The 22345-nt window shown below is 42.8% G+C and overlaps 1 protein-coding gene across 1 annotated transcript in view; it reads left to right on the top strand.

Moving 5' to 3' along the window:
- The window catches only part of sema4f (sema domain, immunoglobulin domain (Ig), transmembrane domain (TM) and short cytoplasmic domain, (semaphorin) 4F), a 262102-nt gene that overhangs the window by 133654 nt on the left and 106103 nt on the right, over positions 1–22345 (top strand). Inside the window, exons 5-7 of the mRNA XM_041197038.1 lie at positions 8577–8675; positions 10419–10527; positions 16709–16825. Of these exons, the coding sequence (XP_041052972.1) occupies positions 8577–8675; positions 10419–10527; positions 16709–16825 (325 nt within the window). The remainder of the gene's footprint in view (positions 1–8576; positions 8676–10418; positions 10528–16708; positions 16826–22345) is intronic.

Genomic DNA, 22345 nt, shown 5'->3' with positions numbered 1-22345 from the left:
CGGGGCTGGGATTGGAAGACGGGATGGGGACAGACGGACAGGCAGGGGTGGAGGGTCCTGGTGTTATATAAAGTTGCTAGAAAAAGTAGCAAGCATGAGGATTGGGAACAGATTTGAATTCAGCAAAGGAGAGCCAAGAGATTGATTAAGAGGGAGAAAATAGAGTATGGGAGTAAACTTGCAAGGAGCATAAAAGCGGACTTTAAAAACTTTTGTAAGAACGTAAAAAGAAAAATATTAGTGAAGACAAATGTAGGTCCTTTAGTAGTCCGAATGTAGCCCGAAACAGGAGAATTTATAATAGAAAACAAGGAAATGACAGAGCAATTAAACAACTACTTTAATTCTGTCTTCACAGAGGAAGACACAGATAACTCCCCAGAAGTGCTAGAGAACCAAGGGCCTAGTGAGAAGGAGGATTTAAAAGAAATTTAAAAAAAAATAGTGCTGGAGGAATTAATGGGTCTGAAAGCTGATAAATACCATTGCCAAGAATCTGCATCCCAGGGTGCCAAAGGAGGTGACAATGGAAATAGTGGATGCGCTGGTTGTCATCTTCCAAGATTCTATAGATTCTGGAACATCAGACTGGAGGGTGGCAAATGTAACCCCACTATTTAAAAAAGGAGGGAGGGAGAGAACAGCAATTATAGACCCGTTAGCCTAACGAAAAATGCTGGAGTCTATTATAAAGAATGTGATAAAAGGACACTTAGAAAATACCGATGGGATTAGGAATAATCAACATGGATTTATAAAAGGGAAATCATGTTGGACAAACCTACTGGAGTTTTTTGAGGACGTAACTAGCAGAATAGATGAGGGAGAACCAATGAACGTGGTCTATTTAGATTTTCAAGAGACTTTTGATAAAGTCCCACATAAGAGGTTAATATGTAAAATTTAAGCACCTGGGATTGGGGGTAATATATTGGCATGGATTGAGAATTGGTTAGCAGACAGGAAATAGAGTAGGCATAAATGGGCCTTTTTTGGAGTGGCAGGCGGTGACTAGTGGGATTCTGCATATCAATGATTTGGCTTAGGGAACCAAATGTAAAATTTCCAAGTTTGCTGATGACATGAAATTTGGAGGGAATGTGAATGGTGAGGAGGGTGTTAAGAGGCTTCAGGACGATTTAGACAGGTCGAGTGAGTGGGTGAATATGTGGCAGATGCGATATAACGTGGGTAAATGTGAGGTTACCCACTTAGTCGGAAAAGCAGAATGGCAGATTAAATGGTAATAGATTGGGAAATGTTGATGTACAGAGGGACCTGGGTACTCTTGTACACCAATCACTGAAAGCAAGAATGCAGGTGCAGCAAGCAGTTAAGAAGGCAAATGGTATGTTGACCTTCATTGCAAGAGGACTTGAGTACAGGAGCAAGGATGTCTTACTGCAGCTGTACAGGGCCTTGGTGAGACCACACCTAGAATATTGTGTACAGTTTTAGTCTCCTTACCTAAGAAAGAATACACTTGCCATACAGGGGGTGGAATGAAGGTTCACCGGAGTGATTCCTGGGATTGCAGGATCGTTGTATGAGGAGACTTTGGGCCAATTAGACCGGCATTCACTGGAGTTTAGAAGAATGAGAGGTGATCTCATTGAAACTTAGAAAATTCTGACGGCTGGACAGACTAGATACAGGGATGATGTTTCCTCTGGCTGGGAGTCTAGAAGAAGAGGTCACAGTCTCAGGATATTAGGTAGGTCATTTAGGACTGAGAAGAGGTGAAACCTCTTCACTCAGAGGGTGGTGAACATGTGGAATTCTCCACTACAGAAGGCTGTGGAGGCCAAGTCACGGAATATATTTAAGAAAGAAAGAGATAGATTTCTGAACTCCTAAGGCGTCAAGGGTAATGGGGAGAGAGCAGGAGTATGGTGTTGAGACAGAGGATCAGCCATGATTGTATTGATTGGCGAGCAGCTTGAATGGCTGAATGAGCTACTACTGCTGTGTTCCTATGATAAAGCTGCTGTGGAAAGCTTAGTTGTTGGCTGTTGGCTGTGTGAGGAAGATCTCCTGGAAATAGGTCTTGGCTGGGAGAAGATGCAGTTTAAATTGGTTATCCAGTCAAGTCAGAAAAGCCTTGGGCTGCAAAAAGCAGTCTTGCAGTCCTGCAAGAGCAAGCTCTCTTTATTAAAAACAGAGAGTGGGTGAGCGTGGACTTTTATTTAAAACAGAGCAGGGAGTTTTCATTTAAAAAGAGCATGAAGAGCAGCTGATTGGGGAGTTGGATTGGTGAGTATTTCTAGTCTTTAGATTAAAATTAAGGTCTATAGTTAATGTTTAGATCACAGAATCACACAGTGCAGAAGAGGCCCTTTGGCCCATCAAGTCTGCACCGACACGTGAGAAACGCCCGACCTACCTACCTAATCCCATTTACCAATACTTGGCCCATAGCCTTGAAAGTTATGACGTGCCAAGTGCTCATCCAGGTACTTTTTAAAGGATGTGAGGCAACCCGCCTCCACCCCCCTCCCAGGCAGCGCATTCCAGACCGTCACCACCCTCTGGGTAAAAAAGCTTTTCCTCACATCCCCCCTAAACCTCCTGCCACTCACCTTGAACTTATGTCCCCTTGTGACTGACCCTTCAACCAAGGGGAACAGCTCCCTATCCACCCTGTCCATGCCCCTCATAATCTTGTACACCTCGATCAGGTCGCCCCCTCAGTCTTCTCTGTTCCAGTGAAAACAACCCAAGTCTATCCAACCTCTCTTCATAACTTAAATGTTTCATCCATATAAACCACATCAACTGCACTACCCTCATCTACACACCTGGTCACCTCCTCACAAGATTCAATCAAATTTGTTAGGCATGACCTCCCTATGACAAAGCCATGCTGAGTATCCATGATCAAACCTTGACTCTCCAAGTGGAGATAGATTCTCTCCTTCAGAATTTTCTCCAATAGTTTCCCTACCACTGATGTGAGACTCACTGGTCTGTAGTTCCCTGGCTAATTTCTACAACCCTTCTTAAATAGCGGAACCACATTAGCTGTTCTCCAGTCCTCTGGCACCTCCCCCGTAGCCAGAGAGGAATTAAAAATCTGGGTCAGAGCCCCTGCGATCTCCTCCCTTGCCTCCCTCAGCAGTCTGGGACACAAATCATCCGGACCTGGAGAATTGTCCACTTTTAAATCTGCCAATACCTTGTCACTCCCTCTATCAATTTGCTCAAGAGCCTCGCAGTCACTCTCCTCGAGTTCGTCCTCATTCTCTTGGGTGAAGGCAGATATGAAGTATTTGTTCAACACTCTAACAATGTCATCTGGCTCCACCCATAGATTGCCCCCTTAGTCCCTTATGGGCCCTACTCTTTCCTTGGTTAACCTCTTCCCACTGATATACTTATAGATCTCTAGTTTTTATGTTCTCTTTCTTACAAATAGCCTGTTAGGTGTAAGATTGATACCGGTGTAAATAGTTAAATTCAATGAAGTGTAAAGAGCAGGGATACTGGAGTAATTAATTAATAAATAAAATAAGATAGCGATGGCAGGGCAGGTGATGTGTCACTGCTTTGCACGTGGGAGCACAAGGTGATCTGGAGCAAACACACCTAATGTAAGTGTTTGCAGCTCGAGGAACTTCAGACCCAAGTTAAGGAGCTGGAGTCTGAGCTGCAGACATTGCGCCGCATCAGGAAGGGGGAAAAGTTACCTGGGCACTTTGTTCCAGGAGGCGGTCACACCCCACAGGTTAAATAATTCGAATTTGGTCTGTGATCAGGGACAGGAGGGTGTGACTGCAGGTGAGGCAGATATGGGGATCCAGGGGGTGGTGTTCAAGGAGCCTCAGCCCCTGAAATTGTCCAACAGTTACAGGGTTCTTACAAGCTGTGTGGAAGAGAGCAGGAACTGCAGGGAGGATGAATGACCTGACCATGGCACCGTGGTACAGGTGGGGGGAGGAAATAGGAACGTAGTAATGGTAGGGGACAGTATAACTAGGGGGATAGATATGGTTCCCTGCAGCTGTGAGCATGAGTCCCGAAGGCTGTGTTGCCTGCCCGGTGCCAGGGTTAAGGACTGGAGAGGAACTTGGAGTGGGAAGGGAGGGATCCAGTTGTCGTCATCCACATTGGTACCAACGACATTGATAGGACTAGAAAGGAGGTTCCGCTGAAAGAATTTGAACAGTTGGGACCTAAGTTAAAAAGCAGAACCTCCAAGGGATTACCACCTGAACCATGGGCAAATTGGCATCGGTTAAATAAATTCAAGGAGCGTGGCTCAGAGATTGGTGTGGGAGGAATGGGCTTCAGTTCACGGGGCATCAGTACTGGGGTAGAAGGGAATTTTTTTTACCATGGGATGGGCTTCACTTGAACAGTGTCCTGGCAAATCGGATAGCTAGGACTGTAAAGAGGGCTTTAAACTGATTGGTAGGGGGAGGGTTCTGGAGAGGGGATAAGTAGGCTTACAAAGCAAAAGAATATAACGGCATTGCAGGGCAGCTGCTTAGGTAATGATACCCAGGGTGTGATATGAAGGGACAGAATGTACAAACATTTAAAAAAAACAGCAAATAGGGTCAAAGGGGGGGAAAAAGGGTAAAAAGGCAAAATTAATGGCTCTTTACTTAAATGCATGTAGTATTCAGAACAAAATAAATGAATTAACGGCACAAATAGAGATTAATGGGTCTGATCATATATGGTTACAAGGAGATCAAAGCTGGGAACTAAATATTTAGGGGTATGTAACTTTTCAAAAAGACAGGCAGGAAGGAAAAGGTGGTGGGGCAGCTTTGTTAGTACAAGATGGAATAAGTACGATAGTAAGAAATGATCTTGGATCAGAAGGTCCAGTGTGGAATTGGATCCACATTCAATAACCTCACATTTTCCCACATTACATTCCATCAGCCAAGATGTCAATGTGAAGATGTGGAATCCATATGGATGAAGGTAAGAAATAACAAGGGGAAGAAGACACTGGTGCGAGTAGTCTATAGGCCCTCTAACAGTAGCTATGCTGTCGGACAGAGAATACATCAGGAAATAATGAAGGCATGCAAAAAAGGCAATATATTAATTATGCATGACATTAATCTCCATGTAGAATGGGAAAATCAACTTGGCAGAAGTAGCCACGAGCAAGAATTCATAGAGTGTATTCGGGCAGTTTCCTAGGACATTATATGTTGTGGATCCAACCAGGGATCAGGCTGTTTTGGATTTGGTAATGTGTAACGAGGCAGATTTAATAAATGATCTCAGAGTAAAAGATCCTGTAGGAAACAGTGACCATACTATGGTGGAATTTAGCATTCAGTTTGAGAGTGAGAAATTTAGCTCAGAAACATCTGTGCTAAACTTAAATAAGGGTAATTGTAAAGAAATGAGAGCAGAGTTGGCTGGAGTGGACGGGGAAAGGAGTTTAGCAGAAAAGATGCTTGATGAACAATGGAAGACGTCTAAGAAAATAGATTATGGCTCATAACAAAAATATATCCCAGTGAGAAAGAAGGATTCTAGGAAGGGGATAAGCCAACCATCGTTAACCAAGGAAGTTAAGGGTTGTATCCAAGTGAAAGAAAAAACATATAACGTGGCAAAGATTAGTGGTAAGCCAGAGGATTGGGAATGCTTTAAAAATCCAACAAAAGGTGACCAAAAAATAATAAAGAGGGAGAAAATAAACTTTGAGGGTAACCTAGCAAATAATATAAAAATGGACAGTAAGAGCTTCTTTAAATGTATAAAAAGGAAGAGAAAGGCCAAATTCAATATAGGCCCCTTAGAGAATGAGGCTGGGGAAAGAATAATGGGGAATCCGGAAATGGCAGAGGAGTCGAATAAATACTTTGCATCAGTTTTCACGGTAGAAGGCGCTAATAGCATATCGAGAATACTAAATAATCATGGGGCAAAAGGGAGAGGAAATAAATACAATAACTATCACTAGAGAAAAAGTACTAGGGAAACTAATGGGGCTAAAGGCCGATAAGTCACCTGGACCTGATGGGTTGCATCCTCGGATATTAAAGGAAATAGCTGCAGAGATATTAGATGCACTAGTAGTCATCTTCCAAGAGTCCTTCGATTCTAGAAAAGTCCCAGAGGATTGGAAAACTGCCAATGTAACATCTTCAATCAAAAATAGAGGGAGACAAAAAACAGCTAACTGTAGGCCAGTTAACTTAACATCTGTCATTGGGAAAATGTTGGAGTCTATTATAAAGGATGTAATAGCAGAGCATTTAGAAATACATAATCTAATCAAGCAGAGTCAGCATGGCTTCATGAAGGGGAAATCATGCCTGACAAATTTAGAATTCTTTGAGGAGGTAACAAGCAGGATAGATAAAGGGGAACTTAAAGGGGAAGATGTAATATATTTGCATTTTCAAAAAGCGTTCGATAAGGCATCGTACATATGTCTGCTGAATAAGATAAGAGCCCATGGTTTGGGAGAAGCACATTAGCAAGGATAGAGGACTGGTTAACTAATAGAAGACAGAGAGTTGGGATATGGGGGCGGCATTTTCAGGATGGCAACCTGTAACTAGTGGAGTGCCACAGGGATCAGTGCTGGGGCCACAATTATTTACAATACATATTGATGACTTGGATGAGGGAAATGAATGTACTATCATCAAATTTGCAGATGACACAAAAATAGGTGGGAAGGCAAGTGGTGAGGATGACACAAGGAGTCTACAGAGGGGTATAGACAGGTTAAGTGAGTGGACAAAAACTTGGCAGATGGAATGTAATGTGGGAAAATGTGAGGTATGCACTGGAAGAATAGAGGTGCTGAATATTATTTAAATGGAGAAAGACTGCAGAAAGCTGCGGCACAGAGGAATTTGGTGGATCCTCCTGCATGAATCCCAAAAAGCTAACATACAAGTTCAGCAGGTAATAGGTAAGGCAAATGGAATGCTGGCCTTTATTTCAAAGGGAATGGAGTATAAAAATAGGCAACTCTTGCTAAAACTATACCAGGCACTAGTTAGACCACACCTAGAATAGTGTGAACAGTTTTGGCCCCCTTATCTAAGAAAAGATATACTGACATTGGAGGCAGTCCAAAGTAAGTTCGCTAGGTTGATCCCAGGTATGGACGGATTTTGTTTTGAGGAGAGGTTGAGTAGGTTGGGCGTGTACTTGTTGGAGTTTAGAAGAATGAGAGGCGACCTTAATGAAATATATGATTCTTAGGGGGCTTGACAGGATCGATGCTGAGAGATTGTTTCCCCTTGTGGGAGAGTCTAGGGCCAGAGGGCATAACCTTAGAATATGGGGGCGCTCATTTACGACAGAGATGAGGAGGAATTTCTTCTCTCAGAGGGTAGTGAATCTGTGGAATTCTTTACCGTAGGAGGTTTTAGAAGCTGGGTTGTTAAGTATATTGAAGGCTGAGATGGACAGATTTTTAATCAGTAAGGGAATCAAGGGTTTGGAGAAAAGGCAGGAAAGTGGAGTTGAGGATTATCAGATCAGCCATGATCTAATTGAATGGTGGAGCAGACTCAGTGGGCCAAACGGCCTACTTCTGCCCCTACGTCTTATGGTCTTATTGTCTTTTAGCCTTGAATTTCCAAAGCAGAGTGAAAGAGAGTTTAAAAGGCCATGTGGTATGCCTTTATTAAAGCTGCAGCAGTTTGCCTTGTGCAATATTATTGGATTTTTATAGTTAAACATCTATAAAGGGAGTGTTGCCTGGAAGGTGTTTGCCTGTGGGTCTCACTAAGTAGGGAGTCTTTTTGATGATGTCTTGTATGACTAATTTTAAGCGTGTAACTGTAATCTTGTGTGCTTAAGTTTTCTTTTAATCTTGTTTATAGAACTTTTAATTTTTAAAATCCTAAAAGTGTTACTGGACTACTTGCTGCTGAGATCAGTATGCTTTCTTCTCGTTTTTAGAATTCAAAATAAAAGGGTATGGCCCGTAAACCAAGTTTCACTCTGGGATTTGGTTTACTCAGCAATTAACACTTGTTGTGGTGCTCAGGGAAGAGCATGAACATGAAGGTGGAGTGCATTGACTTTAATTCCTTTCGTTTTTGGAACGGCTTGAATGGGATGGGCTTTTTGTGCATTGGACATCCTTCCCTGTTGTTGAAAGTTCTTTAATTAGTTGACCCCTGTTGGCTATTTCCTTGAATCGTGACATTTTTTTTATGAAGGCCTTTGGCGATGTGGAATCTGGCTGCACATGTTCAAGCAAGCAGACTCTTGCTTTGAATTGTTTTTTTCTTTGCGCTTGTTTTTTTTTCACCAACGCAGTTTGATATTTGGACCCATCAACTACAAACACTGAAAATATTGTTTGTGGTTTATAAACATTGATCAAGTATCAGTACAAGTATATCAGTGGTATTGATTCAAAAGTTCTTAATGTCACAGACCTAGCTTTTGAATGTTCAAAGGAAAGAAAGCTTAGCAAAGCCCAAATTATTTGTGCTCATTACTGTGTTTTTCAAACCTTTGGCTGTGACAGACAGTCCAGTCAAGAAAAACAATTTGAAAATGTTTTCTTGTCCTGTGATTCAATTTCCAGTTGGTTGAATAATGTCCATTTTTTGCTTTGGTTATTATAGAATAAATGCCATAACTACATTCGAATTTTGAAAGCCTGGAATAATACACATCTCTTTGCCTGCGGGACGTACGCTTTTGATCCTCACTGTGCATATATCGTAAGTGCATTTTTAACAATAGATGATATGATGAAGGGAAATGTATCCAAAATTAACAAACATCTCTTCTTTTTGCCAGCATGAAGGCACTTAAAGAGGAAGCTTTCTTGCTTAATAGTATAATATTGTTTGATAGTAGGCAGTCCAGAATAACAGTACAAGGTTGGATGTGGTGGGCAGAATGGGGAACTTTGTTAGTAACCTACCTCCTGTTTATACTGGCAGTGGTAGAAGTGGGGACCAGCAGGACACCCAATTTAGAATTAATGAGATAGGAATACAAAATTAGGAGTTGGAGTTAACCAAGGGCCTGTTTCCTTCCAAGTGAAGTTGGTAGTTGTGTTTTCAACAGATGGCGAAAAGCAAGTATTGAAATTCCTCCGCCTTGACCCGACATTTCAATGGATAGAGGACAGAGTTTGGACAAAGAAAGCGTATGATCTGGAAGCGGTTGCAGCAGTAGGTGTTTGGAATACTCTGTAGAGGGAACTTTACAAGAATGACGATTTTGAGTTTGGAACAGATAGTCTATCCAACCTCTCTTCATAGCTTAAATGTTTCATCCCAGGCAACATCCTGGTGAATCTCCTCTGCACCCTCTCCAGTGCAATCACATTCTTCCTATAATGTGGCGACCAGAACTGCGCACAGTACTCCAGCTGTGGCCTCACCAAGGTTCTATACAACTCCAACATGACCTCCCTACTTTTGTCATCTATGCCTCGATTGATAAAGGCAAGTGTCCCATATGCCTTTTTCACCACCCCACTAACATGCCCCTCTGCCTTCAGAGATCTGTGGACACACACGCCAAGGTCCCTTTGTTCCTCAGAACTTCCTAGTGTCATGCTGTTCAATGAATACTTCCTTGTCAAATTACTCCAATTGTCGGTGAAGAGAGGGTGGTGGGGTGAACCAATGAAAGGACGAAGTCTTTAATAGCTTGTTATCATACCCACTTGCTGTTGATATTCTTTGCTGTATTATTTGTGCGCATTATATTTGTGTGTATATTTCAAATCAAGGTGTTCATTTTCCTCCTTACCTCCTTACCCACAGCCTCCTTAAAAGATCTTAGTGATGGACCCATCTTCTGATAATGAATTGCTTGACCAGCCTTGACCTACCTCTGTTAAAACCAAAAGTGGGTAGATTGGGGCTTGGTTTTCCATTTTATGTTTACCCTTACCTGTGTCCTCCCCCCACACCCCCAGTGTGAAACAGATCAAGAAGGCTGATGATGGGTGGTTTCATTGCAGGATATTTAAGAAATAAACCTGTTGAAAAGGGAAACGCTCTTCTTGGACCTAAACTGTGTAACAGGGGCACTGCTCATTGAAACATATAAAGTTCTGAAGGGGCTTGACAGGGTAAATGTTCTTACGTAGTCGTGCAGGCTCGATAAGCGGTATAGCCGACTCTGGCTCCTATTAGGTCCTTATGTTTTCATCTTCTTTGAAATACAGGTGTTAAAGATAATAGTTGAATTAATACCTCATTATTCACGGCCCCTTTAAAAGATCTTAGTGATGGACCCACCTTCTGATAACCAGTTTGCTTGACCAACCCTTCCCAGCCTGCCTCTTAAAATCAAAAGTGGGAAAGTTAAGGTCTGGTTTTCCTTTTTGTTTTCTCCCTACCTGTCTCCTTCCCCCACATGCCCTGAGGAGTTAAAATTATCCCTCTGTGCTATAAATCCATTATAGTACATAAACTTCAGTATTGTTCAACACTGTGTTTCAGAGCATCTTCAATTCTGTCAACGCAACAGAGGGTAGAGTGCAAGGAATGGAAAAGGGGAGAGGGAGATGTCCATTTGAACCAATGCAACCATTTGCTGCAACTCTGGCAGGTAAGTGATTCGAGAAGGGAAGATGCTGGTCTGGGTCTTTTTTTCCCTCCTAACATGGCTGACTCATACTGGGATTTTGTTCCATGGGGGCACAGAATTATAGGAATTACTGGACGAGAAAAGACCTAGTTCACCACCTACAGTCCTGGTAGTCATATGACACAATATTGATGGAATTATTGACTAATAGCAATCCCTATCCATTAGTCTACAACAGAAGTGTTGCCGGTGGTGGAGAGGTCCAGGGTCACCTGTTCCCTGATCCCTCAAGCATGTTACTTTTGGTCCATGTCATATGTCAAATTATTCAGCAGAAGGTTCCCTTGACCTTCCTGGTAACTCTTTCGAGTACAAACCTGTTTCCATCTGTTTCAGATTGACCTTCCTGGTACTTGAGCTATGTGACAGGGAAGGTTAACGAGGGCCGCTGCACCTGATTGCTAGTCACCCCAGTTCTGCTTTCTTGCTGGAAGTGTGCAATTATGCATTGGGTGAAGACAAGCATTGGAATCATCCATGAATCACAGAATCACAGTGCAGAAGCGGCGCTTGGATCCATCGAGTCTGCACCGACACCTGACCTACCTACTTAATCCTATTTACTAGCACTTGGCCCATAGCCTTGTATTTTATGACATGCCAAGTGCTCATCCAGGTATTTTTTAAAGGATGTGAGGCAACCTGCCTCCACCACCCTCCAGGCAGTGCATTCCAGACTGTCACCGCCCTCTGTGTAAAAAAAAGTTTTTCCTCACATCTCCCCTAAACTTTCTGCCCCTCACTTTGAACGTATGCCCTCTTGTGACTGACCCTTCAACTAAGGGGAACAGCTGCTCCCTATCCACCCTGTCCATGCTCCTCATAATCTTGTACATCTCGATCAGGTCACCCCTCAGTCTTCTCTGCTCCAACGAAAACAACTCAAGTCTATCCAACCTCTCTTCATGACTTAAATGTTTCATCCCAGGCAACATCCTGGTGAATCTTTTCTGCACCCCCTCCAGTGCAATCACATCCTTCCTACAATGTGACGACCAGAACTGCACACAGTACTCCAGCTGTGGCCTCACCAAGGTTCTATACAACTCCAACATGACTCCCTACTTTTGTAATCTATGCCCTTGATTGGTAAAGGCAAGCGTCCCATATGCCTTTTTCACCACCCCACTAACATGCCACTCTGCCTTCAGAGATCTATGGACATACATGCCAGGGTCCCTTTGTTCTTCAGAACTTCCTAGTGCCATGCCGTTCGTTGAGTACTTCCTTGTCAAATTACTCCTTCCAAATGTATCACCTCACACTTTTCAAGGTTAAATTCCATCTGCCACTTATCTGCCCATTTGACCACCCCGTCTATATCTTGCTGTAGCCCAAGACACTGAACCACACAGCTAACCACCCGGCCAATCTTTGTGTCATCTGCAAACTTACTAATCTTACTCCCCACACATGATGCCCCTTTCAGTTAAGTAACCTGTTGACACTCATAATAAAGCCATCTGTTTCTGTTGATACAGTTCACAAATGGCCTGATTATGACTGTTTGGTTGAGCTCCAAGACTCGCTAATGGATTAGCTCAGCCGGGGTCTGTTTTCGCAGGTGGAGATGAAGTGTTCTTTAACTGTTTAACATCTTTGATAATTTATTCTTTTCTTGAACTCTTCTTCAATGTCTGAATGTTTATTTGGACAAAATTAAGAGGGCTGAAATGAGGTAAAGCTTCTGTTATTGATACTAAAATGGCCCTGTCTGACTGACTCTTTAATAGGGCTATAAGAGCAGCAGTTTTTTTAAAAAAAGATTTTTGAATGGGCATTTCTTTTCTGCGCATTTCAAGACTTGCCATTGTTATGTGGTTCATTGGTTCTATCATACATACTGAGTGGGCGGGCATGGTGGATGCAGGGGGCCATGGAAGGCTGATGAGGCAAAGGTAAGACCTTTTAAAGGTACGTTTCAAATGTTCCCGAATCCAGACTGTGGTTTACAACTCCTCTGAGGGGCCATGAACCAAGTGTCTTCGAGAAGCTGGCCCAACTCCATGAAATTTTATTTTTATTCATTCATGGGATGTGGGCTTCGCTGACTGGGCCAGCATTTATTGCCCATCCCGAGTTGCCCTTGACAACTGAGTGGTTTGCTAGGCCATTTCAAAGGGCATTAAGAGTCAACCACATTGCTGTGGGTCTGGAGTCACATGTAGGCCAGACCAGGTAAAGATGACAGATTTCCTCCCCTAAAGGACATTAGTGAACCAGATGGGTTTTTACAACAATCGACAATGGTTTCACAGTCATCATTAGACTTTTAATTCCAGATTTTTATTGAATTCAAATTCCACCATCTGCTGTGGCAGGATTCGAACCTGGGTCCCCAAAGCATTACCCTGGGTCTACCAGATCACTAGTCTAGTGACAATACCACTACGCCATTGCCTAAAATTGCGAAAAGGTAGGGGTGCCTACCCCTGCGATGGAGGAGGCCAGGTTGGGAGTGCAAGGCATGGGTTTGCTACCTGTACCTTTAACCCATTCTGCGGGTGAGAACCCCAGAATCTTGTCTTCTCCACCATTTTTAAAGGCCTCCGAAATTGGCCTGATTCTGTGAAAATCTGGCTGTCACTATAAAAGCTTGTATGTGAAGACTTGCCAAATAAGGAGGTACAAAATAGATTCAATGGATTTAAAATTGGCTTAGTTGTAGGAGGCAAAGGGTGATGACAGAAGGATGCTTTAGTGACTGGAAGCCAGTATCCAGTGGCGTACCACAGGGATCTGTGCTCGGTCCCCTACTATTCATCATTTATATAAACGAAGTAGATGACTATGTGGGGAGTAGGATTAGTAAGTTTGCGGATGACACAAAGATTGGCCGGGTGGTTAACAGTGAGGTTCAGTGCCTTGAGCTACAGCAAGATATAGACCGGATGGTCAAATGGGCAGATGGAATTTAACCCTGAAAAGTGTGAGGTGATACACTTTGGAAGGAGTAATTTGACAAGGAAGCATTCAATGAACGGCATGACACTAGGAAGTTCTAAGGAACAAAGGACCTTGGCATGTGTGTCCATAGATCTCTGAAGGCAGAGGGGCATGTTAGTGGGGTGGTGAAAAAGGCATATGGGACACTTGCCTTTATCAATCGAGGCATAGATTACAAAAGTAGGGAGGTCATGTTGGAGTTGTATAGAACCTTGGTGAGGCCACAGCTGGAGTACTGTGTGCAGTTCTGGTCACCACATTATAGGAAGAATGTGATTGCACTGGATGGGGTGCATAGGAGATTCACCAGGATGTTGTCTAGGATGAAACATTTAAATTATGAAGAGAGGTTGGATAGATTTGGGTTGTTTTCATTGGAGCAGAAAAGACTGAGGGGCGACCTGATCGAAGTGTACAAGATTATGAGGGGCATGGACAGGGTGGATAGGGAGCAGCTGTTCCCCTTAGTTGAAGGGTCAGTCACGAGGAGGCATAAGTTCAAGGTTTAGGGAGGATGAGAGGAAAAGCTTTTTTACCCAGAGGGTGGTGACAGTCTGGAATGCGCTGCCTGGGAGGGTGGTGAAGGCGGGTTGCCTCACATCCTTTAAAAAGTACCTGGATGAGCACTTGGCACGTCATAACATTCAAGGCTATGGGCCAAGTGCTGGTAAATGGGATTAGATAGGTAGGTCAAGTGTTTCTCAAGTGCCGATGCAGACTTGATGGACCGAAGGGCCTCTTCTGCACTGTGATTCTGTGATACAGATTAGCAACTGGTTCTTTGAGAGATAAGCCCAGCAGAAGTAGGTGCCTTTGGAGAACATGGGAGAGGAAAACAACTGAAGGGAAAGCATAAAGATGGGGTCTGTGCTCCTAATGGGCCCTCATGCCGCAGTCTCTAGCTGTTCATTTCAAAGGGTGGAAAATCAGATTGTGAGCCATAATTTTCTCGTTGTTCTCCCTGCAAATGCGCCATCTGGTGAGACCCTAGGATGGGCTCCACAGCGTTAAAATTATTTTATTTTGTCGTTTAGATACCCGTTTCAGGCAGACCTAAAACACTTGGGTGCTGATCAGGTTCATCCATTCGAAATAACTTATTTCAGTTCTTTCAATTCAAATGATGGAAGGTTGAGTTTTATTCATGAAACAAAAAGCAAAATGCTGCAGGAGCTGGAAATATGAAATGAAACAAAAAGTACTAGAAACACTCAGTAAGTCAGGTTGTATCTCTGCAGAAAAGTTAACCTAGCCTTAACATTAAGTTTAATAATTTAAGACTTTACTACTACTCCCATTTACTTTATGTCATAAACCATCCCAAGGAGTGTTAGAAAGTAAACTTGACACTGAGTCACGTAAAAGGATATATATTGTGGCAGATAACTGAACATATGGTCAACGAGGTAGGTTTTTGGAAGTATCTTAAAGGGCAAAAGAGGGGTAGCAAAGCAGAAAGGTTGAGGGAAGGAATTCTAGAGCTTCATGCCTTGGTAGATGAAGGTTCATCTACCAATACTGGAGCGATTAAAATTGTGGATGCTCAAGAGGCCAAAGTTAGAGACGTGCACATATCTCCCGGGGTTGTGGTGCTGAAAGAGGTTATAAGGATAGGGAGGTGACAATCATGGAATATTTGAAAATATTAAAATTGAGGTTTTACTTAATTGAGAACCAATGTCAATTAGTGAGCTTGGCAGTAATGGATAAATGGGACTTCGTGCAAGTAAGAACACGGTCAGCAGAGTTTTGGATGATCTCTCAAGATTACGAAAGTTAGATTGGAAGACTGGCTGGGAATGTATTGGAATAGTCAAGTCTTCAGGCACCAAAGGCATAGGTGAGAGTTTTCAGCAGATGAGCTGAGGCAGGGATAAGTCAGATGATGTTACAGAGTTAGAAATAGGCAGTCTTAGCCATGACACGGATTTGTGGTCGGAAGCTCATCTTGAGATGACTCTAAGATTGCATGCATACAGTCTTGCTCAGCCTCAAGGAGAAGGATGGAGTTGGTGGCTACAGAATGGAGTTTGTTGTGGGGACAAAAGACAATGACTTTAGTCTTCACAAAATTTATTGTGAAAATTTCTGCTTGTCCAGTACTGGATGTTAGAGAAGCAGTCTGACAATTTAGAGTTAGTGGAGGGATTGAGAAAGATTGCAGCGAGGTAGAGCTGGGTGTTGTCATCTTATGGAAGTTGATGGTTTGCATTTGGATTATGTTGCCGAGTGGCAGTATGCAGATGAGAAATAGGAAGAGGCCAATGTTGGTTCTTGGAGAACACCAGTGGTAACAGTGTAGGAGTGGGAAGAAAAGCCATGACAATATGGAATAATTGCACAAGAGCCACTGGGACTGGAAGAGATGTGTGCAGGTACTTGGAATATTTGCTTCCTGCCAATGAACAAACTTTGGACCCAGCATGCCACTTTCCCTTGGATCCTGTGATATTTTAATTTACTGGTTAGTCATTCCATGTGGGAGCTTGTTAATAGCCCTGCTAAAATCCATGTCGGCCACATCAGATGCACTACCCTCATCGGTCTTCCTTGCCTTCTCAAAAAAATTTAATCAAGTTAGTCAGATGCGACCTTTTTTTAACAAATCCACACTGACTGCCCTTAATTAATCTGTGCCTGGCTAAAGGATCATTTACACAATTTCTCAGAATTTGTTTTACAATAATTTGATTACCACTAAGGCTAGGCCATCTGACCTGTCCTTAGACTATCTCCTCTTCTCTTTGCAGTACAACATTAGTAGTCCTCTGGCAATACACCTGTAGCCAGACAGAGTTGGAAAATGTTGATCAGAGCATCTGCTATTTCTTCCTTTGCTTCCTTTAACAGCCGTTTTGTCCAGACCTGATCACTTATGTACTTTCTAGGATTCTAAACACCGTAATACCTCCCCCACTATGTTTATCCCGTCCAATATTTCACACTCCTCCTTAACTACATTTTCCCATTCATGGATCTGTTAACCCTACTTCCCCCTCTTCTCAGATGCTGCTTGATCTGCTGAGTATTTTCCAGCATTTTCTGTTCTTAATTTCCAGAACACACAGCATTTTGCTCTTTGTATTTGATTTTTTTTCCCCTGAATAACTCTGATGGTGCAGCCAGTACAGATGAAGCACTTGATAGCTGCATACCTCTATGGATTGGTTTTATTTCTTTCTTTTGTTTCTTTCAGATGAAGTGCTGTACGCAGCGACGATGACTGATTTTCAGGGCAAGTATCCAGCTGTGGTTAAGAGCGTGGGATCGCAAGAAAAGATCCGCACAGAGGATTCTGTCAAATGGTTGAGTGGTGAGATTTTGTGATTACATTTTACATCTACTGCACATGATAATGCCAAAGTTAAAAAGGTTATTCTAGAAGGGCAAAATGAATCAAAGTGATCAAGTTTCTTGATATCTGGCCTAGTATCTCTTTACATGGCTGCAAATTTCTCAGTTTTTTTCTGATAATGCTCCTGAGAAGTGTTTTGGCACTGAAATTCGTATACCACATTACTCATTTGTATGGTAGGCAGAACGTCTTTTTGGCTGGATGGCACCACCCTGTTAGTGAAAAATGCCACTTGCATTGCTACTGCATAGTGTGATGCCAGGTCCGAACAACGGGTGGATTGTATCAACCAGCATGTCCCTTCGCTGTTCGCAATAGACAAAGTATTGACTGTACTTACCCAGCCTGTGCTGGCAAAACATAGAACATAATGTCTAATGTTAGGTGTGATTCTGCGATTGGACAGCATTTGCTGAACAATCCCGAGTGTGCTAAGAATTACACTAACATCCGGTTGAAGATTATCAGTTGGGCTCAAAATATGACTCGCTTACACTTGCTAGAATCAGCATATATTCATATGTAGGGACATGTCATCTACAGGCAAAAATAACATGTCCAGGCATTGCACCTTTTTTGAATTAAACGTGGCAGACAATAGTTCCCTGGTGCATTCTCCATGGCAATACCTCAACCAATCAGAGCTGACTTGCCAACTAATCAGCACCCTTTTCTCAATAAGTATAAATTGTTTCTTCCTTTGAAATTTGGCTTTCTTGCATCTGTCCTGATGAGTGCAAGATAAAAAGGGACAGCATATTTTTTTCCAGCAATAAAACTTCTTACTTACATAGCATCTTTAAAGTAATAAAACGTCCCAGGGTGCTTCTTAGCCATTATAAAACAAACAGTAGTAAGTAGACAGTAGTAAGAAACGATCTTGGCTCAGATGATCAGGAAGTAGAATCAATGTGGTTGGAGATTTGGAATAACAAAGGTCAAAAAACACTGCTGGGAGTAGCTTATAGGCTCCCTTACAATAGTTATACCATCGGACAGAGCATTAAACGAGAAATAATTCGAGCTTGTAGGAGCAGCAATGCAATAATCATGGGGGACTTTAATTTTGACATAGATTGGACAATTCAAATTGGCCAAGGTAGTCCAGAAGATGCATTTGTAGAATGTTTTCGTGACAGCTTCCTAGAGCCATACATTATGGAACCAATTAGAGACAAAGATATTTTAGATCTAGTATTGTGTAATGAGATAGTGTTAATTAGTAATTTCACACTAAAAAACACTAGGAAAAAGTGATCACAACACAACAGCGAGAAATCTTCAACAAAAATACATGCCATTGAAAAGCAAAAGCTCGGTGAAAAATCATTCTGTGTTCAACTAGGGAAGTTAATACAAAAACAGAATTACCTGGAAAAACTCAGCAGGTCTGGCAGCATCGGCGGAGAAGAAAAGAGTTGACATTTCGAGTCCTCATGACCCTTCAACAGAACTGAAGTTAATAGTTGTTTATTGTTTATTGTTCGAAAAAAATAAACATTTTTTGCCAAAGCTTTTAACCTTGTACTTTTCAAGACAATTTGCAAGAAAATGTCAACATCAGGGGAAATAACAAACTTGTGCTGTATGAGAAGGGAGTGCTGATTGGTTGGCAAGTGTAGACTACATGACAGGGTTTGTCCTCATGCTCACTGCATCTGTGTATGTATGGGCTGCCCAAGACACACAAAAGTAATGTACCTTTAGGCCCCATCTTACCTATGACCAGCTCTGTACAGCATGAATTGGCCAAGTAGTTGAGGAAATGAGCATGCTTTCCAGATACATGGGGCAGAATTTTTCCCTCAGCGGGGGTGAGCGACGGTGGTCGGGAAGCTGCCTGCGATCGGGGCCGGACAGCGATTTCATGCTGGCGGGCCAATTAAGGCCCGCCCAGCGTGAAACGGGTGCTGCAGCGCTCAGTGGTGCCTGTGTGTTGGTTGGGGGGAGGAGGGAGGAGGCCGGGGAGTGCAAGTTCACGCATGCACGTTGGAAAAGAGTTTTGAACATTAAAAATAAAGATTTTTAAAATGTTATAAAACATGTCCCCTTATGTGATTTTTATTTTTTTTTTGCTGTTGGAAACCTCACCCGCGGATGAGGTTTCCTAAAAAATGCAAAGGCGGCTTGGCCTTTTCACCTGTCCGCCAACTGTAAGGTCGGATGGCCAGCGAAAAATTTCTTTCAACTATGACTTTAATGTCCTTAATAGGCCTTTTAATTGTTGGTGGGCGTGCTGCCGAGCCCCACGTGTGCCCACCAACCGAAATATCATGAGAGTGCGCGATGACTTCGGGAGGTTCGCCCAGCCTCATCGCATGTCATTTTACGCCTGGTCGGGTCGGGCAAACACCCGCCTGACGAGCGTTAGATTCTGGCCACGGTGAAGGATTCCTTTACATTTGCAAAGATCATACAGGACTTGCATGTCGATAGCAAGTTGCGTCCATATGCTCATTTGACATTGCTAGCCTATTCACCAATGTTCCACTTAAGGAAGCCATAGATATTTGTGCTGCAGCATTATCATGGCGATTCATGCGTGAATCAGTATTCATTGAGCTTTTGAACTCAGCAACTCACACTGCTGAGTTCAGTTTTAAACGACACTGAAATTCATATACTACTTTACTTATTTGTGTGATAGGCAGAACATCTTTTTGGCTTGACGGCAGCATCTTGTTAGTGGTGAATACCACTTGTGTTGCTACTGCATAGCAGCAGCACGAAACAGTTAACTTCCACTGTTACTCAGATTCTTGAGATTGACTACCTTGGAAGGGCAAGGTGAGGTGGACTGGGCACTTTTCAGGGCTGAAAGTGATGACCTTGGGCCCGTTCATGAGTTTGTGTGATACACAGCGCGAAATGATCTGATCAGGGTAGCCATTAATCCACAGGATGTCTTTGATGCGCCTCATATTAGCATCAAGCTTGCATAGAGGGGATAATTGGTGTTGCCTTGGGATCCCCTCTAGGCCCAGCTCACACAAACGTGAGAAACACGTCTTCAATGGAATGACACCTAACCTCCTACCCCTTGCATATTTCCAAAAAGTGGATGACACATTTGCTATATTTAAATCTGCAGCTACATGTAATAAATTCCTTGCATGTCTTAAAGGGCTCCATCCTGTGCTCAAATTCACCTTTGAAACGAAGCAGTCAAATGAACTCTCTTTCCTTGACATACTAGTTGAGAAATCTGCCACAGGGTTCTCCACCATGTCTACCGCAAACCTACCTTCACTGATCAATACATGCATTGGGATTTTTACAGTTCCATGTGCTGTAAGATTGGCCTTATCAGCCACCTTGTAAATAGGGCTCAAGCTATTTGCTCACCATGCAAGCTTGATGCTAAAGTGGGGTGCATCAAAGACATCTTGCGAGCTAATGGCTACGCTGATCAGATCATTTTGCATTGTATATTGTGCATACTCATGAATGAGCTCAAGGTCATCACTTTCAGCCATGAAAAGTGCCCAGTCTACCTCACCTTGCCCTTCCAGGGTAATCTATCTCAAGAATCTGAGCAACAGTTGTAGCTAACTGTTTTGCGCTGCTACTATGCAATAGCAACACAAGTGGTATTCACCAGTAACAGGATGCTGTCACCAAGCCAAAATGGCTTCTGCCTATCACACAGATTAGTAATGTGGTATATGAGTTTCAGTGCCAGTGTGATGCTAGTTATGTAGGCCATAAGTCCCATAGACTGGTGGATCATATCAAACAGCATGTCCCAGTTGCTGCTTGCAACGGGTAGGGTATAGACTATATACAGCCAACCCATACTTGCAAAACCCAAAACACAGTGCCCCAACATTAGGTGTGATTCTGTGATTGGACAACATTTGCTAAGTTATCCTCAGTGTGCTAAGAATTATGCAGACAACCAATTTTAGCTGGTCAGTCGGGCTCGCAGTGTGGTGCACTTGCATGTGCTAGAAGCTACATATGTTAATACATACAGAATTCTGCATACAGAAAGAACATGTACACAGATTGTGCCTGTTTCAGCCAAACAAAATAAATGACAGCCATTTGCTGGTTCATTCCCCAGGGAAATGCCTTGACCAATCAGAGTCAAACTGTCTGGTTTAAATTTCAAACAATGCTTGGCAGTTAACTGTCAGTCACTACAAACTGGTGCATTCTTCATGCCAACGCCCCTACCAATCAGATTCTACTTGCCAACCAATCAGCACTTTCTTCTCAGACAGTATAGTTTTGTTGATTCCCCTGACATTGGCATTTTCTTGCAAATTATCCTGATGAGTGTGAGACAAAAAGCTTCAACAAAAATGTCTCTCTTTTTCAGCAATACTGAAGCTAATAGTATTAGATTGAAAGAAGGGGCTTATAATGTTGTGAAGAATAGCAGTAAGCCTGACGATTGGGAGAGTTTGGAAACCAGCAAAGGCTGACCAAAAAGTTAATAAGTGAAAAGATAGAATATGAGAGTAAACTCGCCAGAAAACTAGCTCAAACAGTTGTAATAGCTTTAACAAGTATATTAGAAAAAGAGATTATCTAAAGTAAAGTTAGAGACAGAAACAAGAGAAATTATCACAGGGTACTGCTGCACTTCAGCTTTGGTAGGGAGTTCCAGGATTTGACTCAGCAACAGTAAAAAAAAAAGGTGATGTATTTCCGAGTCAGCATGATTCATGACTTGGAGGGGAACTTGTAGGTGGTGATGTTCCCAGGTGCCTGCTGCCCTTGTCCTTCTAGTCACCAGGTGTCACAGGTTTAGAATGTGCTGACGTAGGTGCGTTGGAAAGCTCACAGTGCATTTTGTAGATGGTACACGCTGCTGCCACTGTACAGCGATGATGAAGAGAGAGAAGGTTTAAGATGGTGAATGGGGGCTTGTCAAGCAGGCTGCTTTGTCAAGCTCCTTGAGTGTTGTTGGAGCTGCTCTCAACCAGGCAAGTCAGGGGTATTCTTTCACTCTTGTGACTTGTGCCTTGTAGATGGTGGATAGGCTTCAGGGAGTCAGAAGACGAATTGTCTGCTTTTGTAGCTACAGTATTTATGTGACTAATCCAGTTAAGTTTCTAATAGATGTTTACAGCACAGAAGGAGGCCATTTGGCCCATCGTGTCCATGACGGCCAACAAAGACCTGACTACACTAATCCCATTTTCCAGCGCTTGGCCATGAGCCCTAGAGGCTACGGCAATGCAAGTGAATATCTAAATACTTCTTAAATGTTCTGAGAGTTTCTGACTCAGCCACCCTTTCAGGCAGTGAGTCCCAGACTCCCACCACCCCCTGGGTAAAAAAATTTCTCCTCAACTCCCTTCTTAGCCTCCTACCTTTTACCTTAAATCTATGGCCCCTGGTTATTGACCCTTCTATTCATAGAAAAAGTGCCTTCCTATCCACCTTATCTATGCCCTTCATAATCTTATACACCTCTATCAGGTCCCCTTTCAATCTTCGTTGTCCAAGGAAAACAGCCCCAGCCTA

The sequence above is a fragment of the Carcharodon carcharias genome, chromosome 1, assembly GCF_017639515.1.
Source record: "Carcharodon carcharias isolate sCarCar2 chromosome 1, sCarCar2.pri, whole genome shotgun sequence".
Taxonomy (NCBI): domain Eukaryota; kingdom Metazoa; phylum Chordata; class Chondrichthyes; order Lamniformes; family Lamnidae; genus Carcharodon; species Carcharodon carcharias.
Note: the sequence above shows the minus strand (reverse complement) of the source record. Positions and strands in the feature narration are given on the sequence as shown.